The 19,145-nt window shown below is 34.9% G+C and overlaps 1 protein-coding gene across 1 annotated transcript; it reads right to left on the bottom strand.

The window, feature by feature from the left end:
* Nucleotides 1–3,333: 3,333 nt before the first annotated feature.
* LOC104234335 (uncharacterized) lies at nt 3,334–7,015 on the bottom strand. The gene is made up of 6 exons (XM_009787889.2): nt 6,516–7,015; nt 5,220–5,337; nt 4,783–5,102; nt 4,556–4,687; nt 4,370–4,468; nt 3,334–4,210 (listed from the first exon to the last, which is right to left on the bottom strand). Exons 1-6 carry the CDS (start codon nt 6,914–6,916, stop codon nt 3,718–3,720), a joined length of 1,563 nt encoding a protein of 520 aa, XP_009786191.1. The 5' UTR covers nt 6,917–7,015; the 3' UTR covers nt 3,334–3,717.
* Nucleotides 7,016–19,145: the final 12,130 nt, after the last annotated feature.

Below are 19,145 nucleotides of genomic sequence, written 5' to 3'. Positions count from 1 at the left end.
CCCTTCCCTTTACTTGTTTATTTTATTACTTTCAAAATTTCAAACTCCTTTTTCTCAAATTTCAACTTCCTTGTTTCTTCAAACTTTAACTTATTTGCAATCACAATGTGACAAACCCTCATATTTGAAACCCTTAATTGCTTATTTATTGTTTGTACTTAAGTCACAATTGTAGCATGGCCGAGAACCACACTAGTGGATCTTGAGGGGTGCCTAACACCTTCCCTCGAGATAATTTCTAGCCCTTACCCAAACTCTGGTTTTTCTTAACAAATTCTTCCTAGTGTCCTAATGCACTTAATCATTAGGTGGCGACTCTTCAAATCAAAAAACTCAATTCCCAAAAGGGAACGAGTTGTCTTCCCAAATGTCACAAACCCGATTTCGCGAGAAAAAGGGGGCGCGACAGATATCAATTAAAATTGTTGTTTATTCGCATTTTTTGCTTAAGCGAATCTGAAGAAAGGTATCATATGTCAAGGTTTTTTGTCTAGACATTAGCAAGACGTTTAGCGATTCCACATAATTACTCCATTGCCAATCCTGGTGAATGATGTACTCGGGGTTGAGGTGGACTAATTTTTAGACCTCGGATCTATAACCAGACTTGCTATTCAGACTTTGCCACCTGGTATCATTGTGTGCTTACCAACTCGATTATGTACCTATGAAATCCATGGCTCTTGAAGAGGTATGAAACTTGCTTCTAACTTAGAAGTTATTCTTTTTGTTTCCTGTTATCTAATTTGGTGTTCATATAATCCATTTTAAGAGGGTGCGAACTAAATTTTTTTTGCTTAGGTAATTAGGAACATAAATGAATTGACATGGATATATTCTTATATACTCAAATCTTTCCTGCATTTTTTATCCTGACCTTGATATGAATCTTCTTATAAAGTGCTCTTTCGAAGTATTTTTAGGGTGAAACTTAGGTCAAATTTTTATTTCATATTTTTAACTTTTTATGGGATGTAACTAAATTTGAGAGGTTGCCACACTCTCTCTAATTATTTATTACCCGAATGATGAAAGCAGTGGGCAGCATCAAAGCTCATGTGTAGATGTGGCAAATGGAATATTGAATTTGGGAATGTTGACTGTGACAGCGACTTTGCAATAATTAGGTAACCGTTATAGTCCAAGTATTTCGAATAATCGATTAGTTTTTAGCTAATAGAATGGTGTATTGACTTCTCTAATTCAAGTTTTTGTTCTCTATTTAGGCTTTAAAGTAAATTTCCTCAATTCAGAACTTCCATTAATACTATTTTCCAGATGATTGGTCATGGATGATGTTTGGCAATGAACAAAATATGGATTCTCCCAATTTGTTGCTTGATGGTCAATTATGAAAGCATAGTTTTTCTATAACAACGTTGAGCACTTTTCTTTCTTCTCCTGGTCTCTCTCCAAATTTGCACAGATTTCTCTTTCTGCCTTCTGTTAGAATCTATAGATTCAATTTTCAAGAGAAATGGTCGCAATCTCAAATCCATTGTTCTTTAATCCAAGGTTTGTAATACCATTTTCCCATTATCATGGAGTTAACTATGCTTTAGAAGGTATTTTTTTTTGTTGCTTGGATTTTTTCATCTGTATCTCTCTTAAAGGATATCAAAACAAGTCTATTAAAACTTCTATACATGCGTAATTTTTTATGGATTTTCCACCAATACAAGTCTATTAACTTTTAGACATGCATATGACATGTATGCACGTATACAAGATAGCATATTGGAGCTCTCATGGTGGCCTTCGCGGTTAGTGTCATTATTTTTTCTTCTTTTCTTTTAGTATTTTTTTCGGCTTATTATCTCAATTTTCCACTGATTTGAATTTTTCTCCGAGTTGTGGAATGGCAGAGTCGATATATCGCAAACCTACTTATCCTATTCAAAATATGAGGAAAATATCAATGGAATTGAAGGCAACAACTCAAGAAAAACTTAGCAGCTCATGGCTAATTGTTTTGAGTATTGCAAGATTTCTTTCCTTATTCATTTGTTTTCTATGTATATTCTTCTATATCATCAGGCTAACATTTGTAACAAGTTAGAAGGTGCTATTTACATTCAGTCCAACAATAAATCATGTACTTCTCAATTTCTACTTAATTTTGGGTTGATTTCTTGTGTGTTATGAAAGTTTGCTATTTATCTGATATGAAAGTAAGATATTGGCCTAGAATTTGAACATAGTGGGATAGGAGGAAAATAATGGGATAGAAAATACAAAAAAGATGTCATAAGTGTCAACAATTCATATTAATTACAAGGAAACAAAAAACTAATGGGTCGTTTGGTTGGAATACGATTTATACCGGTATAAGTTATATTGGCATAAATTATGCTGAGATTAGTTATATTGGGATTGTTGTTTATTCATTGTTTGGTATGTTGTATTAAGAATGACAATTGCATAATTTCTAAGAAGAAAGTATAAGTTATACCGGTGCTAATTACCCCACCTTCTATAAGGTATAAGTTATCCCAATATTAAAATTAATACCGAGATAACTTATACCTGGTTTGCTAACCAAACAGAGTATTAAGGTGGTATTAAATTTTTATATCATCCTTATGTCTTCTATATCTCATGCCAAACGACCCCTAAATGTCTTAGAGAAAAAGGCGTTAGAGGAAGAAAAAAAGAGGGTGACATTTCAAGTTTATATCCCTTATTTTTACATTAGCATTTTTTTCTCCTCTTTACTTTTAATTTTTTCTTTCTAATTTTATGTTTTTAATTCATGTTCACATATGTTGATTTACATGAGCTGTGACATATTTAACTCAGACATTTCTTAACACTCCATCCAATTCATTTTAGTTGTCATGTTTTCTTTTGCCTAAAGATTGTAAATAGAATGTCAACAGAATACGAAGAGACTGTGTGGCATCTTTTTTTCTTTCTTATTATCTTTTGGTGAAAAGAAAAGATGTACTGTATTAAATAAAAAGGGACAAGTACAAAAGAAAATGATAAAAATATCAAGGAAAAAAGAAGACGAAAATAAACGAAAAGAGATGGAAGTTCGATTGCCATGACACTTCTTCTTTCCTTTGATTCGTAAAGTACCAAATTAGAAAAGCTAATAAGACATTTATTTCAAACCGGATGGAGTAGCCTTGTAATTATGAAAGCAGGATCAAAATACCTATCTAACGATTTTTATTTCTACATCCCAAAATCAGTGTTGGGATTCAAGTACCTCAGTTAACACATTAAATTTTCATTTTAGATTTTTTTTCTTTTTTAAATATGTTTATATACTTAGCAGATGCATGAAAACTAAAAACTGACGTTCTTTATTAACTTCTCGAATAGTAATAGAGTAACAAACTGACCACTTTATAAATTTATTAAAAATTTTAATGATCGCGCGAAGCGCGACCAATTCAATAGTTAAAACATGTTTAAGACCCCAATTTCTAAAAGTACTTTTGGTATGCGCTAAACTTTTCTACATATCAACAATCAAATGAGACAGCGAGTAAAATATTTCATAGAATATACAACTGTAACTACTATTTCGCTAATGTATGCTTCACCATGTTCAATTGTAGCAGACACCACATTGGCTCTATCAAAAGTAGTGACCCTCTTCATTTATATGCCTTTCGGTTGCATTTTCCACAGCTTTTAGTGATACTCATAACAGCAGGGTGCACGGCTACATTGGATAATGCACACGCACTTACAACTGGTCAGAGTTTACAGGCTCTTATACAATCCTGTATTTTGAGTATTTTTATGCCCAAACCACTCGTCCATTTCCTCATCGTCACTATATTGAAAATACTTTCTATCAGGTGTAAAAGAAGACCTGAATTCAACAGCATTTAGTGTTTCTTTTGCAGTGATTCTTCTATTCGCAGCCATCTGCATCTTCCATTTTTCTTGCTTCTTTGCATCTCGAGACAATTCACTATTCCCCCGTAAAACGGGAAAATCGATGAATCTTGCTTCCTGACTCCCTGACATTGAGCAAAAATGATCTTCATCGTCACTTTCAACAAATTCCCATTCATCTACGTCCTCATTTGTTTCTTGATTCAGTTCACCAAAATAAGGTCGTGTTCGACTAATGCTTCTATTTTGTTTTGCAGATTGAGAGGAAGCACTTGCACCACTAGTTGATGCTTTTGGCCGTCTGTGATCACATTTCAAGCACACCATGTTTCTTTTGAAATTGATGTAGTTGCACCTAACCAAGGGGAAAAAGCAAAAAGAAATAAAGACAGAGCAGAGAGAGTTAAACTCAAGGAGGAGGACACAAAAACACATTATACTGATACTTACCATTGACCATAAAAGTGCCTACAGCTTATTAACCAAAAAAAAAGGGAAATGTTTAAGTGCTTACGAGTCGCACTCCCACTCTCCAGGATTAAGCTGCCGTTTAGGTGGCTTTTCTTTGCACTGCAAACACCTAGTATTCTTTGCAAAGTTCATAAAATGGCATCTGCAAGAGATTGGAAGTCAAAATGACACTAGCAAAACTAGGATATAAACCTATTTACTGCACAAAATTATCCAAGAAGATTCCTACTTGTAACAAATCCAGTCGCCTTTCTTTAATGGAAAATTATCCTGCTCCTCCCTTAGCTTGCTAAGTCTTTCGCGAAATAAGCCATTACACCGTAAGCACTTCACATTTCTGGAAAAATTCAAGAAGTTGCATCTAGAAACAAAAACAAGATGATATATGAAAAGTTTAGGATTGGCACGACATGGAAGTTTTAAATCTTAAATGCATTCAAATTTCACTAGACTTACTTGGGACAAATCCAATCACCATGTTTTGTTGGAACAATGATCTGACCTTCTTCTTGGTGATCACCTTGTACAGATGGATTCCAAGGGTTTGTGGATTTCTGTGTTTCACAATTGAGTTCCTCTGAACTGAAACTCATAATTTCTTTCAGCAGCCTTCTTGCTGATTCATTAACTCTTTTTTTCTCCACAGCACCAGTAATTGGATCAAGTCCAAAAGTCAATAAAAGACGCATAACATCAACGGTTCGACCACCTTGATCTTCACGTGCCCTGACATATGCCCTCTCACAACTTCCCCTCAATATGCAGAAACTGCAAACCTACTAAATGCATCTTGTTAGAAGTATAGACAGATGGATGCTAGTCATCAGACTGCAAAAACTCTGATGGAGATGTCTTAGCTAGGTTAAGCATTACAACAGCAATTAAGTACATACATTTCCTTCCTCGATGCCTAACGATGCCCTAAGGCGCTTTCCAGAGTTGACAACTTTTCTATCAATGCTTGGACAGCCACAGCCAGCTATCACCTCAATATCTTGCCGCGACAAATATCTGTTACCATAGCTGTGTTAGTCAGAACAGCAACAAGCTTGACAAAATTCTAATTCCCAATCCCAAAATAACTAAATATATATATTGGGTTTAACTTTTGGTGAAAAGATAAAACAGTCCATCTCATTATGTTGCTTTAATGTGCTGGCATGGGTATTTTGGGTTATAAAATGGGTACAAAGCTAACATACTACCCTCTACATATAAACTAACACTGCTTTCTATAAGGTGCTCTGAGGCAGTAGGTGTTATGTATAATATTTGACAGTGTCATACAATTACAAGCAGCTGAATACTTGAAGATGTGAGGCTGGCCGATTGATAAATCGCCGTTGTTTCCGTCCAAATCCTAATCCTTCATGGCTTCTACTTGCTTGATACTAAAAACTTAGGTCTTCAAGGTATTCCAAAAGATTGGATTACAAACTATTTCTTCATATATTGAAGCACCAGTAGCGTTTATGGAAAAGCTCATCTTAAGTTGACAACAACAACAACAAGAACAACTATGCCTCAATCTCAAGCAAGTTGAGATCGGCTACATGAATTCAGTGTCTCGCTGACCATGCTGCTCTATTATGTACATTCTAATAATAAGTAGTAACAAATAATAGGTAAATAAGGTTCTATTTAACACAGAACAAAAGGGGACAATAAATAGAATTGTTAGAAAGATTTGTAATACTTGGGTTGACAGAGTAAAAGAGAACAGGGAACATAAATTGAACGATCTATACATTTCCAATCTGAGGGAGTGCAGCAGAAACATAGCTGACATTCCTATCATTCTATAAGCTAAAAGTTTACATCCATAGCGGCTCAGGCTCGATCCTCAAGCATAAATAATGAAGTAAATAACCCATTCAAGGGGGAAATCCCTCGGAATCAGGCTTACATAAGTTACATTTTATTATACAACAGTTAAGATAGGCCTCTTCCCTAAAGCTGCTGACACGACTTCCATTTTATAGAGTGGCTATATTGTCAAAAGATTGGATACAAACTCAGATGCCCAACCATTTTATGAAGCTAAAATACTAAAACAGCAATGCTAGAACTGAAATACAGAAATCAATAGTTTCAACAAATCAACAAAAACTCTAAACCTAATATAAGACAAGCAATAAATTTACTAAAACAGTAGTTTAATGTAGGTAAAACAGACTATAAATTCAGACTTTATAAGATAAAACCGGTCTCGAGCAAAATTCAAACAAGCAGTTCTAATCCGGTTTGCATCTTTATGACCCATTTCTTCATCATTTCCAAAAGGGTTTCCGATTCCCTCAAAGTATCCACATTTCAACAACTTCTGCATCAAGTCCACCCATTCAGGCCAAGGATGAGAAATCTGAATCCCATAACTGGAAAACTTAGCTTCTTCATTACGCTTAGACGTGGGTTCCTGGTTTGTGGGTTGCCGGGATTCGAATTCTTTGCCTTCTTCAAGAATGAATTGGATTGCTGGACTGGAAAATGGGTTCTTGGTATGGAAATTGGAGATGTGAATTTGAATAATTTTGATGATATCAAATGGGATTTTGGGAAGGATTGAATTGCCTCTTTTTAACTTGAACATCTGATTGTAGAGTTGCTCAGAAGAGGTTTAGGGTTTAAAACCCGGGACGATAGGCTTTAGCCTAGTTCCACGTGAAAACTACCCACAAAGTTGCGCTGAATTGATATGCTTGAGGTACTAATAGGATGAAAGGACCAAACAACAACAAAATTAATATAATTTTTATTTGAAATATTTACTAAGTTACAATATGTATCAATTGCCAGAAAATTTAGAGATATAATCAATTTTTAATTTTTTATGGCATTAAAAATTCATTAAAAAGATAGCCAAGAGCTACAAAAAATAATTTAATCCATATATATCAATTACCAAAATTTAGGAGATAAAATTAGTTACCAAAATCTTAGGACATATAATTAATTTTTAATTTTGTGACATTAAAACTCAATTAAAAAGATAGCCAAAATATACGTTTTCAAAGAGTGTATAATATGAAAAAATAAAAGAAATAAGTTCATCTTTTTCTCGCATTACATTACTCGTTCCATTGCCCATTCCACACAAATAGCCTCAAAGAAGAGGAAATACGTTATTCTTTTTACCAGCAAAAGCTGCAACATATCAAAACGCAAAAGAAGAGGGAAAAATGGAGGTTTTTTAAGAGTATATAAGATGAAAAAATATATAAAAAAAAATAAGTTCCATCCAACCAGACATAAATTCATAAAGCAATAGGATAACACTGTCAGAAAACAACAATAACATAGAAAGAAAAGACCTGGTAAATTATTAATTGGTAGATGTAGGAGAAGATCACATTAAGATCCAAATTATTATTACATCCTTATTTCATAGTAATGTTATTAACATAATTTGAGTTTTGAAAATGACGTCATAGCCTAAAGAATCTTACCCACTTTCATGAAAAAATTAAAATCGGCATTAGAATATACACAGTCATAAATATAAATATCCATTGAATTGTTATGGTAAAATTCTAAGTGATAACTACAACAACAATGCATAATAACCTGCATTTGGTACCACAAACTTTATGACCGAAAATCGAAAACCTGCAAAAAGAGAAACAAAAAAAGAGAGAGAAGTTATCAATATAATTAGAAGTGATAATAGTTTGGAACAGTTTCAATTAGTGGAAAAGAACAGTTTAAATTAGTGAACGATTTGAATTCGCAAGTTGAGTTTTTTTTTTCTTTTTTCGTCTGCCTATTTTCTAGTTTAAAATAATATTGTGGTTGCCAATTGTGATTTTAAAATTTGAAACTTCAATAAAGTTTGGAGAAAATTGTCCAAAAAATCTACACATGTCAATTTACTATTATGCCACTTGTCAGTATAACCTTGCATTGCCTCTCCTATTATATATCAGATAGCTTTTTTGTTATATATTTTCTTTATTATATATTATCCAATGTTTAGTATTATCACATTGTTAATAGAAATTTCTCTTAGCATATTACTTTGTTTAATATTTTTATCTGTCACTCTTCTTTTAATATAATAGAAGGTATACATTTTATTATTCTTGAAATATTTTTTATTTTAAATTTTATTCTATCAATAATATTGTTTGAATTTTGATGAATATATATGCTTTTTATTTTAAAAAGAAAAAAAATGATTTAAAAAAAAAAAGAAACAAAGAAATTAGCTAACTTAAATCAACTGTCACCCACGTCCGAATAATTAATTTTAGGTAAGGTAATTATTTTTTCTCTTTTTCTCTTTTTCTTTTTTCTTTTTTTCTTTTAAATAAAAAGTGTAAGTATCCTTTTAAATCCTAGTTCCACGTGAAAACTACCCACAAAGTTGCGCTGAATTGATATGGTTGAGATACTAATAGGATGAAAGAAGGACCAAACAACAACAAAATTAATATAATTTTTATTTGAAATATTTACTAAGTTACAATATATATCAATTGCCAGAAAATTTAGAGATATAATAAATTTTTAATTTTTTATGGCATTAAAAATTCATTAAAAAGATAGCCAAGAGCTACAAAAAATAATTTAATTCACATATATCAATTACCAAAATTTAGGAGATAAAATTAGTTACCAAAATCTTAGGACATATAATTAATTTTTAATTTTGTGACATTAAAACTCAATTAAAAAGATAGCCAAAATCTACGTTTTCAAAGAGTGTATAATACGAAAAAATAAAAGAAATAAGTTCATCTTTTTCTCGCATTACATTACTCGTTCCATTGCCCATTCCACACAAATAGCCTGAAAGAAGAGGAAATACGTTATTCTTTTTACCAGCAAAAGCTGCAACATATCAAAACGCAAAAGAAGAGGGAAAAATGGAGGTTTTTCAAGAGTATATAAGATGAAAAAATATATAAAAAAAAATAAATTCCATCCAACCCGACATAAATTCATAAAGCAATAGGATAACATTGTCAGAAAACAACAATAACCTAGAAAGAAAAGACCTGGTAAATTATTAATTGGTAGATGTAGGAGAATATCACATTAAGATCCAAATTATTATTACATCCTTATTTCATAGTAATGTTATTAAAAGAATTTGAGTTTTGAAAATGACGTCATAGCCTAAAGAATCTTACCCACTTTCATGAAAAAATTAAAATCGGCATTAGGATATACACAGTCATAAATATAAATATCCATTGAATTGTTATGGTAAAATTCTAAGTGATAACTACAACAACAATGCATAATAACTAGCATTTGGTACCACAAATCTCATGACCGAAAATCTCTGAAAACCTGCAAAAAAAGAAACAAAAAAAGAGAGAGAAGTTATCAATATAATTAGAAGTGATAATAGTTTGGAACAATTTCAATTAGTGGAAAAGAACAGTTTAAATTAGCGAACGATTTGAATTCGTAAGTTGAGTTTTTTTTTTCTTTTTTCGTCTGCCTATTTTCTAGTTTAAAATAATATTGTGGTTGCCAATTGTGATTTTAAATAAATTTGAAACTTCAATAAAGTTGGAGAATTGTCCAAAAAATCTACACATGTCAATTTACTGTTATGCCACTTGTCAGTATAACCTTGCATTTCCTCTCCTATTATATATCGGATAGCTTTTTTGTTATGTATTTTCTTTATTATATATTATCCAATGTTTAGTATTATAACATTGTTAATAGAAATTTTTCTTAGCATATTACTTTGTTTAATATATTTATCTGCCACTCTTCTTTTAATATAATAGAAGATATACATTTTATTATTCTTGAAATATTTTTTATTTTAAATTTTATTCTATCAATAATATTTGTTTGAATTTTGATGAGTATATATGCTTTTTATTTTAAAAAGAAAAAAGAAAATAATTTAAAAAAAAAAAGAAACAAAGAAATTATCTAACTTAAATCAACTGTCACCCACGTCCGAATAGTTAATTTTAGGTAAGGTAATTATTTTTTCTCTTTTTCTCTTTTTTTTTTCTTTTTTTCTTTAAAATAAAAAGTGTAAGTATCCTTTTAAATCCTAGTTCCACGTGAAAACTACCCACAAAGTTGCGCTGAATTGATATGCTTGAGGTACTAATAGGATGAAAGAAGGACCAAACAACAACAAAATTAATATAATTTTTATTTGATATATTTACTAAGTTAGAATATGTATCAATTGCCTGAAAATTTAGAGATATAATCAATTTTTAATTTTTTATGACATTAAAAATTCATTAAAAAGATAGCCAAGAGCTACAAAAAAAATTTAATCCATATATATCAATTACCAAAATTTAGGAGATAAAATCAGTTACCAAAATCTTAGGAGATATAATTAATTTTTAATTTTGTGACATTAAAACTCAATTAAAAAGATAGCCAAAATCTACGTTTTCAAAGAGTGTATAATACGAAAAAATAAAAGAAATAAGTTTATCTTTTTCTCGCATTACATTACTCGTTCCATTGCCCATTCCAAACAAATAGCCTGAAAGAAGAGGAAATACGTTATTCTTTTTACCAGCAAAAGCTGCAACATATCAAAACACAAAAGAAAAGGGAAAAATGGAGTTTTTTTTAAGAGTATATAAGATGAAAAAATATATTAAAAAAAATAAGTTCCATCCAATCCGACATAAATTCATAAAGCAATAGGATAACATTGTCAGATAACAACAATAACCTAGAAAGAAAAGACCTGGTAAATTATTAATTGGTAGATGTAGGAGAAGATCACATTAAAATCCAAATTATTATTACATCCTTATTCCATAGTAATGTTATTAACAGAATTTGAGTTTTGAATATGATGTCATAGCCTAAAGAATCTTACCCACTTTCATGAAAAAATTAAAATTGGTATTAGGATATACATAGTCATAAATATAAATATCCAGTGAATTGTTATGGTAAAATTCTAAGTGATAACTACAACAATAATGCATAATAACCTGCATTTGGTACCACAAACCTCATGACCGAAAATCTCTGAAAACCTGCAAAAAGAGAAACAAAAAAAGAGAGAGAAGTTATCAATATAATTAGAAGTGATAATAGTTTGGAACAGTTTCAATTAGTGGAAAGAACAGTTTAAATTAGCGAACGATTTGAATTTGCAAGTTGAGTTTTTTTTTCTTTTTTCGTCTGCCTATTTTCTAGTTTAAAATAATATTGTGGTTGCCAATTGTGATTTTAAATAAATTTAAAATTTCAATAAAGTTGGAGAATTATCCAAAAAATCTACACATGTCAATTTACTGTTATGCCACTTGTTAGTATAACCTTGCATTGCCTCTCCTATTATATATAAATAGAAGATATATAAATAGATATTTTGGTTTTAAAAATTAGAATTTTTCTGGTGATGACACTTATCATCCCATCCTTGTTTTGCCTCTCCTATTATATATAGATAGAAAATATAGAATTTATTTTCAATATAAAGTTTTAATTTTTACATTCTTTACTATGTTTGTTGTGATTCTTAAATTTTCAGGGTTAATAAATAATTTTAAAAAGTATAATATCAAATATGTAAATTAATTTTTAAAAAGTATTTCACCACATTCTCGCAACGTCTGAAAAAGTAAATTTAATGATTTAGACTTGGAGTAATATTTTTTTTTTAATTTAAGGTTTAGTAAATAATTTTAAAAAAATGCCCAAAAAGAGTTTGAATCCAACGTGAGAATCCATGTTGTAGTTAAGTGGGAAGGTTCAAAAAATTCAAATTATTTTCTATTTTAAATTATTTTTGAATTTTCAAATGTATTGGAAGTTTGTCCTAAAATTTAACACTTGTTGAATTGTGGTTGTGCCACTTGGCATTCTAATATTGTTTTGTCTTTCCTATTCTATATAGATAGATTTTTTGGGTTATCTTTTTGCTTTTCATTCTTTCCCCAATACTTTCTTCTTGTTATAAAATAAAGACTATAAAGTAAAGACAAGTATAGAGAGAAACTGATATATTATTCAAATTCAAACTGATGTACATAATGAACTGAAATCTCTTCTATTTATAGAAGAAAAGAAGATGTTGTGTAAGCTGCTACTATACCAGATATGGATAATCTTCTACTGAGAGCAATGTTTATCCATAACGGAGTATTGAAAGGATAAGCTTATTATACCTGATATGGATAATCTTCTACCGGGGATAATGTTTATCCATAACTGGGTACTGAAAAGATAAGCTTATTATATCGGTATGGATAATCTTCTATCGGGAATAATATTTATCCATAACTGGGTACTGAAAAGATAAGCTTATTATACCCGGTATGAATAATCTTCTACCGGGGGTAATGTTTATCCCTAACCGGGTATCGAAGTGATAAGCTTCTTCAGGAAGTTTATTTCCAATAGAGTACTTAAATAGATAAACATATTTACGGTAGAGTCCCATATGGATAAGCTTCTTCAAGAAGCTTATTGTAACGACCCGAACCGTCGTTTCCTGTATTTTTGTCCCGTATTCCCATTTAAATGCTTATTCATGTTTCAATATGTGTACTTGGTGAATTTGAGTCAATTCGGATCGAGTTTGGTATGAAATAGGACAATTGGTCTCTTTAAGGAAGAATTAGTTTGGAAAAGTCAACCGGACGTTGACTTGTGAGTTAGAGGGCTCGGAATTGAATTCCGATGATTCGGTTAGTTTCGGGGGATGATTTAAGGCCTAGGAGCACAATCGGAATTAATTTTGGAGGTCCGGTGAAGAAATTAGCTCATTTTGGCGAAGTTAGTATTTTGGCGATTTCCGGTTGATAGGTGAAATTTTGATCCGACGGTTGGAATGGAATTCCGAGAATTTCTGTAGCTTCGTTATGTCATTTTGGACTTGTGTGCAAAATTTGAAGTCAATCAGACGTGATTTGATAGGTTTCGGCATCGGAAATAGAAGTTGGAAATTCTAAAGTTCATAAAACTTGGATTGGAGGTTGATTCATGATTTTAGCGTTGTTTGATGTGATTTGAGGCCTCGAGCAAGTCCGTAATGTATTTTGGGACTGGTTGGTATTATTGGTCGGGGTCCCGGGGGCCTCGGGTGTGTTTCGGATGCCCAACGGGTCATTTTTGGAAGATTTTTGCCGTTTTGAGCATAAATGTAATGATCTAAAGGTTCATTTTTAGTTCTAGAGACCCAAATTTGATTTCGAGACTTCCAAAATTTAAATCATGAATTATAGGACTGGAAATTTATAGGACTGATCTGGAAATTTTGGTTTAATTTCATCAACTCGCGATAGGGGTTTTTGACGTGAAATGTGAGTTAATTGTTTAACGAGCGAAATGGGTATTAAACTAGGAAAACGAGCTCCGAATTGAGTTTCGATTGAAGGGTTGTGTTCGTATTATTATTTGTGACTCATAGGAACAAGAATCGTCTAATTCCGAGTTCGTATGATGGAGTTAGAGCCATTTTAGTGAAAAATGGCTGTGCTGCAAATTTCTTAAAAGCTGCTGTATTTTCTGCAGCAGTGAACAGTACCCGCGCGTGAACTGTAACCGCGCGGGTGAACAGTGACCTCACACGCATGAACATTTCCCCCGCGTGAACAGTACCGAAAATTTCTGGACAGATTTAATGTCCAGCAGTCCGAGTTTGGTCATTTTTTTTGACTTCCAAGCTCGGATTTTGGGCGATTTTTAGCAAGAAATCTTGGGAAATCTTGAGGTAAGTCACTTGTGATTATTTCTACTCCGTAATATTGAATTATCATCGAATAATCCGACTAGATTACATGTTTTTGAGGAGTAAATTGAAGATTTAGGCCTAGGGATTTGAAAATAAGATTTGAAGATTTGAGGGGTCATTTGAACTCCGATTTTGGTAAATTTTATATGTACGGACTCGTGGTGAGACGAGGAATCCGGTGATTTTACTTTCGTAATTTTTCGAGAAGTGATCCCGGGGCTCGGGTTTTGCGAATTTCTTGAATTTCAATATTTTTCGAGTCTTTTCGATTGGGTTATATTCCCTTAGCCTATTGTAATGTATTCGTTGTGATTTTGACCAGATTCGATGCGCAAAGAGGTAAATTCGAGAGGCAAGGGCATATCGGAGTAGACATTGGACCGTCTTGAGGTGAGTAATGATTTTAAATGATGCACTGAGGGTTTGAAACCCCGGATTGCACAACATACTGCTATGTTGAGATGAGACACGCGTTGTATGACGAGCGCGGGGTCATTTACTATTGGGGATTGTGACTTGGTCCATCCCAGTTGATATTTTTACCGCGTAATTGATAAAGATTTATTGTTTTTCACTATGATTGGGCTTATTGCCATATTTGGGCTTCGTGCCAATTATCTGAAATCTTTTGTGAATTTACATCACTATTTTCCTCACGAATTGAAATATTATTTGAACTCAGTCCAATTGAATTATATTATTTTGTGAACTCAGCTACATTTATACTCAACTCGAGATTTAATGATATTTATAATGTTGTTGAGCTGAGCACTATTGTTTTACTGATGCCCAAGAGGCTTATGATTATTTTCTGGACTGATTGAGGCCGAGGGCCATACGTGAGGATATGTTGAGTGATGTGAGGAGGCTTTCAGGCCTCGAGTGTTATATGAGGAGGCTTTCAGGCCTCGTGTGTGATGTGTGAAGGCTTTCAGGCCTATTGATATTGCGCTTGGGCTGTAGGAGCCCCTCCGGAGTCTGTACACACCCCCAGTGAGCGCAGGGTACCCAGGTGAGTTGGGAGTGGGCCCGAGAGGCCGTTGCTTGTGTGTGGTGAGTTGGGAGTGAGCCCGAGGGGCTGATGTTGTGTGCTGGTGAGTTGGGAGTGAGCCCGAGGGGTTGATACTATACTAAGATTTACATATTGAGCCCAAGGGGCAAGCTTTTGATTTATCCTTTCTGTGGAAATTATTTGTCTTTACTGTTTTAAAAGAAGAATTATCTGATACTCACTATTTTACTGTATAACTGATTTTACTGCTTGGGATAGCGCTATATTGTGCCGTTATGAGATTTCATGTTTTCAGTCGTTATTTATTTTTATTACTCACTGGGTCGGAGTACTCACATTACTCCCTGCACCATGTGTGCAGATACAGGCAGAGCTGAGTTCGCTCCTGAGCGTTGATTCTTTCCAGACCAGGCAGTGACTAGGAGTAACGAGGTAGCTGTTGACGTCCGCAGCCCCGTTTTCTCCCTTATCTTTGTTATTTATGATAATTCCAGACTTTGTAAAATATTAGTAAACTCTGTAGTAGCTCATGACTTGTGACACCCCGATTTCGGGCTGAGTTGGGAGGGTTTTCCTTGTTCTATCACGTTTATTTCGCATTTAAGATTATATTGCCCATGATTTAGACTTATTCCTGCTAAGTAATTATAAAGAGATGTACTGTTTTGTTGATTGGCTGGCCTTGTCCTCACGAGAGGCGCCATCACGACCGGGTTGAGATTTTGGATCGTGATAAGTTGGTATCAGAGCCTAGGTTACTAGGTCTCGCGAGTCATGAGCTGGTTTAGTAGAGTCTCGCGGATCGGTACGGAGACGTCTGTATTTATCCTCGAGAGGCTGCAGAACCTTTAGGAAAACTTCATATTCTTGAATTCTTATCGTGCGTCCTTGATTCAGCTGGAAAAAAAGTAACTCTTACAATTCCATCCACGTGTTCGTATGCGCGAACGAGCGCTCAGTATTAGATGTGCCTTGATGGCTTGTAATTCCCCGGACGAAGGGCGAGACGTAATCGCTATGAGTTTGATGTTAGGCCAGTCTGGAGGACTTGAGGCTGGATCCTTGCCTATGGCTTGAGCACCGAAGTGCTGATTGTGCGAGCAAGAGTTTTGAAATTATATGTACGGTATTGTCCCTATTAGTGGGAATGATGGTTGGATAGCCACGTGAGGAGTATGTGCGTTATGATTTATTGAGTGCGTTTTGATCTATGTCTTTGAGCCAAGTTGGGGAGTTTGCTATTAAATAAGTTGATTGCACGATTTTGTGCTATATTGGTTCCAGTTTGAGGCGTGTTGGTGAGTCGGTTATTGCTTACGGGGATTAAGGTCGATCAGGCGGTGGACGGGCCTGTTTTGTTTCAAATGATGTCATTACAGGAATTGTCCAGTCTGCCACAGATATGCCTCTGTATTATTCGATCCCGGTTCCACCTATTCTTATGTGTCCTCATATTTTGCTCATTATTTGGGTACGCCCCGAGAGTTTCCTTCTTTACCTATTCATGTATCTACCCCGGTGGGTGATACTGCTATTGTGGACCGTGTGTACCGGTCATGTGTTGTGATTATTGAGGGCCTGAAGACCCGAGTTATCTATTGCTGTTGAGCATGGTAGATTTTGATATTATTCTAGGTATGGATTGGTTATCTCCATATCATGCTATTCTAGACTGTCATGCTAAGATAGTTACTTTGGCTATTCCGGGTGTTCCGAGGATCGAGTGGCGTGGCATGACTGATTATGTCTCTAGCAAAGTAATTTCTTTCTTGAAAGCCCAGCGTATGGTTGGGAAGGGTTATCTATCATATCTGGCTTTTGTGCAGGATGTTGGAGCTGAGACTCCTAGTATTGATTCTGTCCCAGTTGTGAGGGACTTTCTTGATGTATTTCCTGCAGACCTGCCGGGCATGCCGCCAGACAGGGATATTGATTTTGGAATTGACTTAATGCCGGGCACTCAGCCTATTTCTATTCCGCCATATCGTATGGCACCAGCAGAGCTGAAAGAATTGAAGGAGCAGCTTCAGAAACTCCTAGATAAGGGGTTCATTCGGCCTAGCGTGTCCCCGTGGGGTGCACCTGTTTTATTTGTGAAGAAGAAAGATGGCACAATGAGAATGTGCATTGATTATAGGCAGTTGAATAAGGTAATAGTGAAGAACAAGTATCCTTTGCCTCGCATTGATGACTTATTTGATCAGCTTCAGGGAGCTAGGGTATTTTCTAAGATTGATCTCCGTTCGGGCTATCACCAGTTGAAAATCAGGGAGTCGGATATTCCTAAGACTGCCTTCAAGACTAGATATGGTCACTATGAATTTTTGGTTATGTCTTTCGGGCTGACCAATGCCCCAGCAGCGTTCATGCATTTGATGAACAGTGTATTTCAGCCTTATCTGGATGCATTTGTTATTGTATTCATTGATGATATCCTGGTGTACTCGCGTAGCCAGGAGGAGCATGCCCAGCATTTGCGTGTAGTGTTGCAGAGATTGAGAGAGGAGAAGCTTTATGCAAAATTCTCCAAATGTGAATTTTGGCTAAGTTCTGTGGCATTTTTGGGACACATAGTGTCCAGCGAGGTATACAGGTTGATCCAAGGAAGATAGAAGCAGTGCAGAGTTGGTCTAGACCGTCCTCAGTCACAGAGATTCGGAGTTTTCTTGGGCTAGCAGGCTATTATCGCCGATTTGTTCAGGGGTTTTCATCTATTGCATCGCCTTTGACCAAGTTGACTCAGAAAGGTGCCCCATTTGTATGGTCCGGCGAGTGTGAGGAGAGGTTTCAGAAGCTCAAGGCACTTATGACCACAGCTCCAGTGTTGGTGTTACCATCAGCTACAGGTTCATACACGGTATATTGTGATGCTTCCAGAGTTGGGATTGGTTGTGTGCTAATGCAGGAGGGTAGAGTTATTGCTTATGCTTCTCGTCAGTTGAAGCCCCATGAAAAGAACTACCCTGTTCATGATTTAGAGTTGGCTGCTATAGTTCATGCCTTAAAAATTTGGAGGCACTATTTATATGGCGTATCTTGTGAGGTATTCACTGATCATCTCAGTCTTCAGCATTTATTTAAACAAAAAGATCTAATTTGAGGCAGCGGAGATGGCTTGAGTTACTTAAAGACTATGATATTACCATTCTATATCATCCGGGAAAGGCCAATGTAGTGGCCGATGCATTGAGCCGAAAGGCAGTCAATATAAGGAGTTTGGCTTACATCTCAGTTGGGGAGAGGCCTCTTGCAGTTGATGTTCAGACCTTGGCCAATCAGTTGGTGCGGTTAGATATTTCTAAGCCTAGTCGGGTATTGGCTAGTGTGGTTTCTCGATCTTCCTTATATGATCGCATCAGAGAGCACCAATATGATGATCCACATTTGCTTGTCCTTAAGGACAGAGTTCAGCATGATAATGCCAAAGATGTGACTATAGGTGATGATGGTGTATTGAGGATGCAGGGCCGTATTTGTGTGCCCGATGTTGATGGGCTTAGAGATTTGAATCTTGAGGAGGCCCACAATTCGCGGTATTCCATCCATACGGGTGCTGCAAAGATGTATCAGGACTTGAGACAACATTACTGGTGGAGGAGAATGAGGAAAGACATTGTGGGATATGTGGCTCGGTGTCTCAACTGTCAGCAGGTGAAATATGAGCATCAGAGACCGGACGGTTTACTTCAGCAGATGATTATTCCTGAGTGGAAATGGGAGAGAGTTACTATGGATTTCGTGAGTGGCCTTCCTCGGACTTTGAAGAATTTTGATTCGATTTGGGTCGTTGTGGATAGGCTGACCAAGTCAGCGCATTTCATTCCGGTGTGTACCACATATTCTGCGGAGCGGCTGGCTAGGATCTTTATTCAGGAGATTGTGCGGTTGCATGGTGTTCCAGTTACTATTATTTCGGATAGAGGTACTCAGTTCACTTCTCAGTTTTGGAGGACTTTTCAGCACGAGTTGGGCACTCAGGTGGAGTTGAGTTCAGCATTTCATCCTCAGACGGACGGACAGTCCGAGCGTACTATTCAGATATTGGAGGATATGTTGCGTGCCTGCGTGATTGATTTTGGAGGTTCTTGGGTTGAATTTTTACCACTTGCAGAGTTT

This window comes from Nicotiana sylvestris, chromosome 8, assembly GCF_000393655.2.
Source record: "Nicotiana sylvestris chromosome 8, ASM39365v2, whole genome shotgun sequence".
NCBI lineage: Eukaryota > Viridiplantae > Streptophyta > Magnoliopsida > Solanales > Solanaceae > Nicotiana > Nicotiana sylvestris.
Note: the sequence above shows the minus strand (reverse complement) of the source record. Positions and strands in the feature narration are given on the sequence as shown.

Excerpts from the sequence above, each read along its gene's own strand:
- LOC104234335 (XM_009787889.2), bottom strand. The coding sequence starts at position 6,916 with ATGTTCAAGTTAAAAAGAGGCAATTCAATCCTTCCCAAAATCCCATTT. Across the intron at positions 5,103-5,219 it reads TAGGCATCGAGGAAGGAAAT|GTTTGCAGTTTCTGCATATT; the intron begins GTATGTACTTAA and ends TGCATTTAGTAG. Across the intron at positions 4,469-4,555 it reads GGCGACTGGATTTGTTACAA|ATGCCATTTTATGAACTTTG; the intron begins GTAGGAATCTTC and ends AATCTCTTGCAG.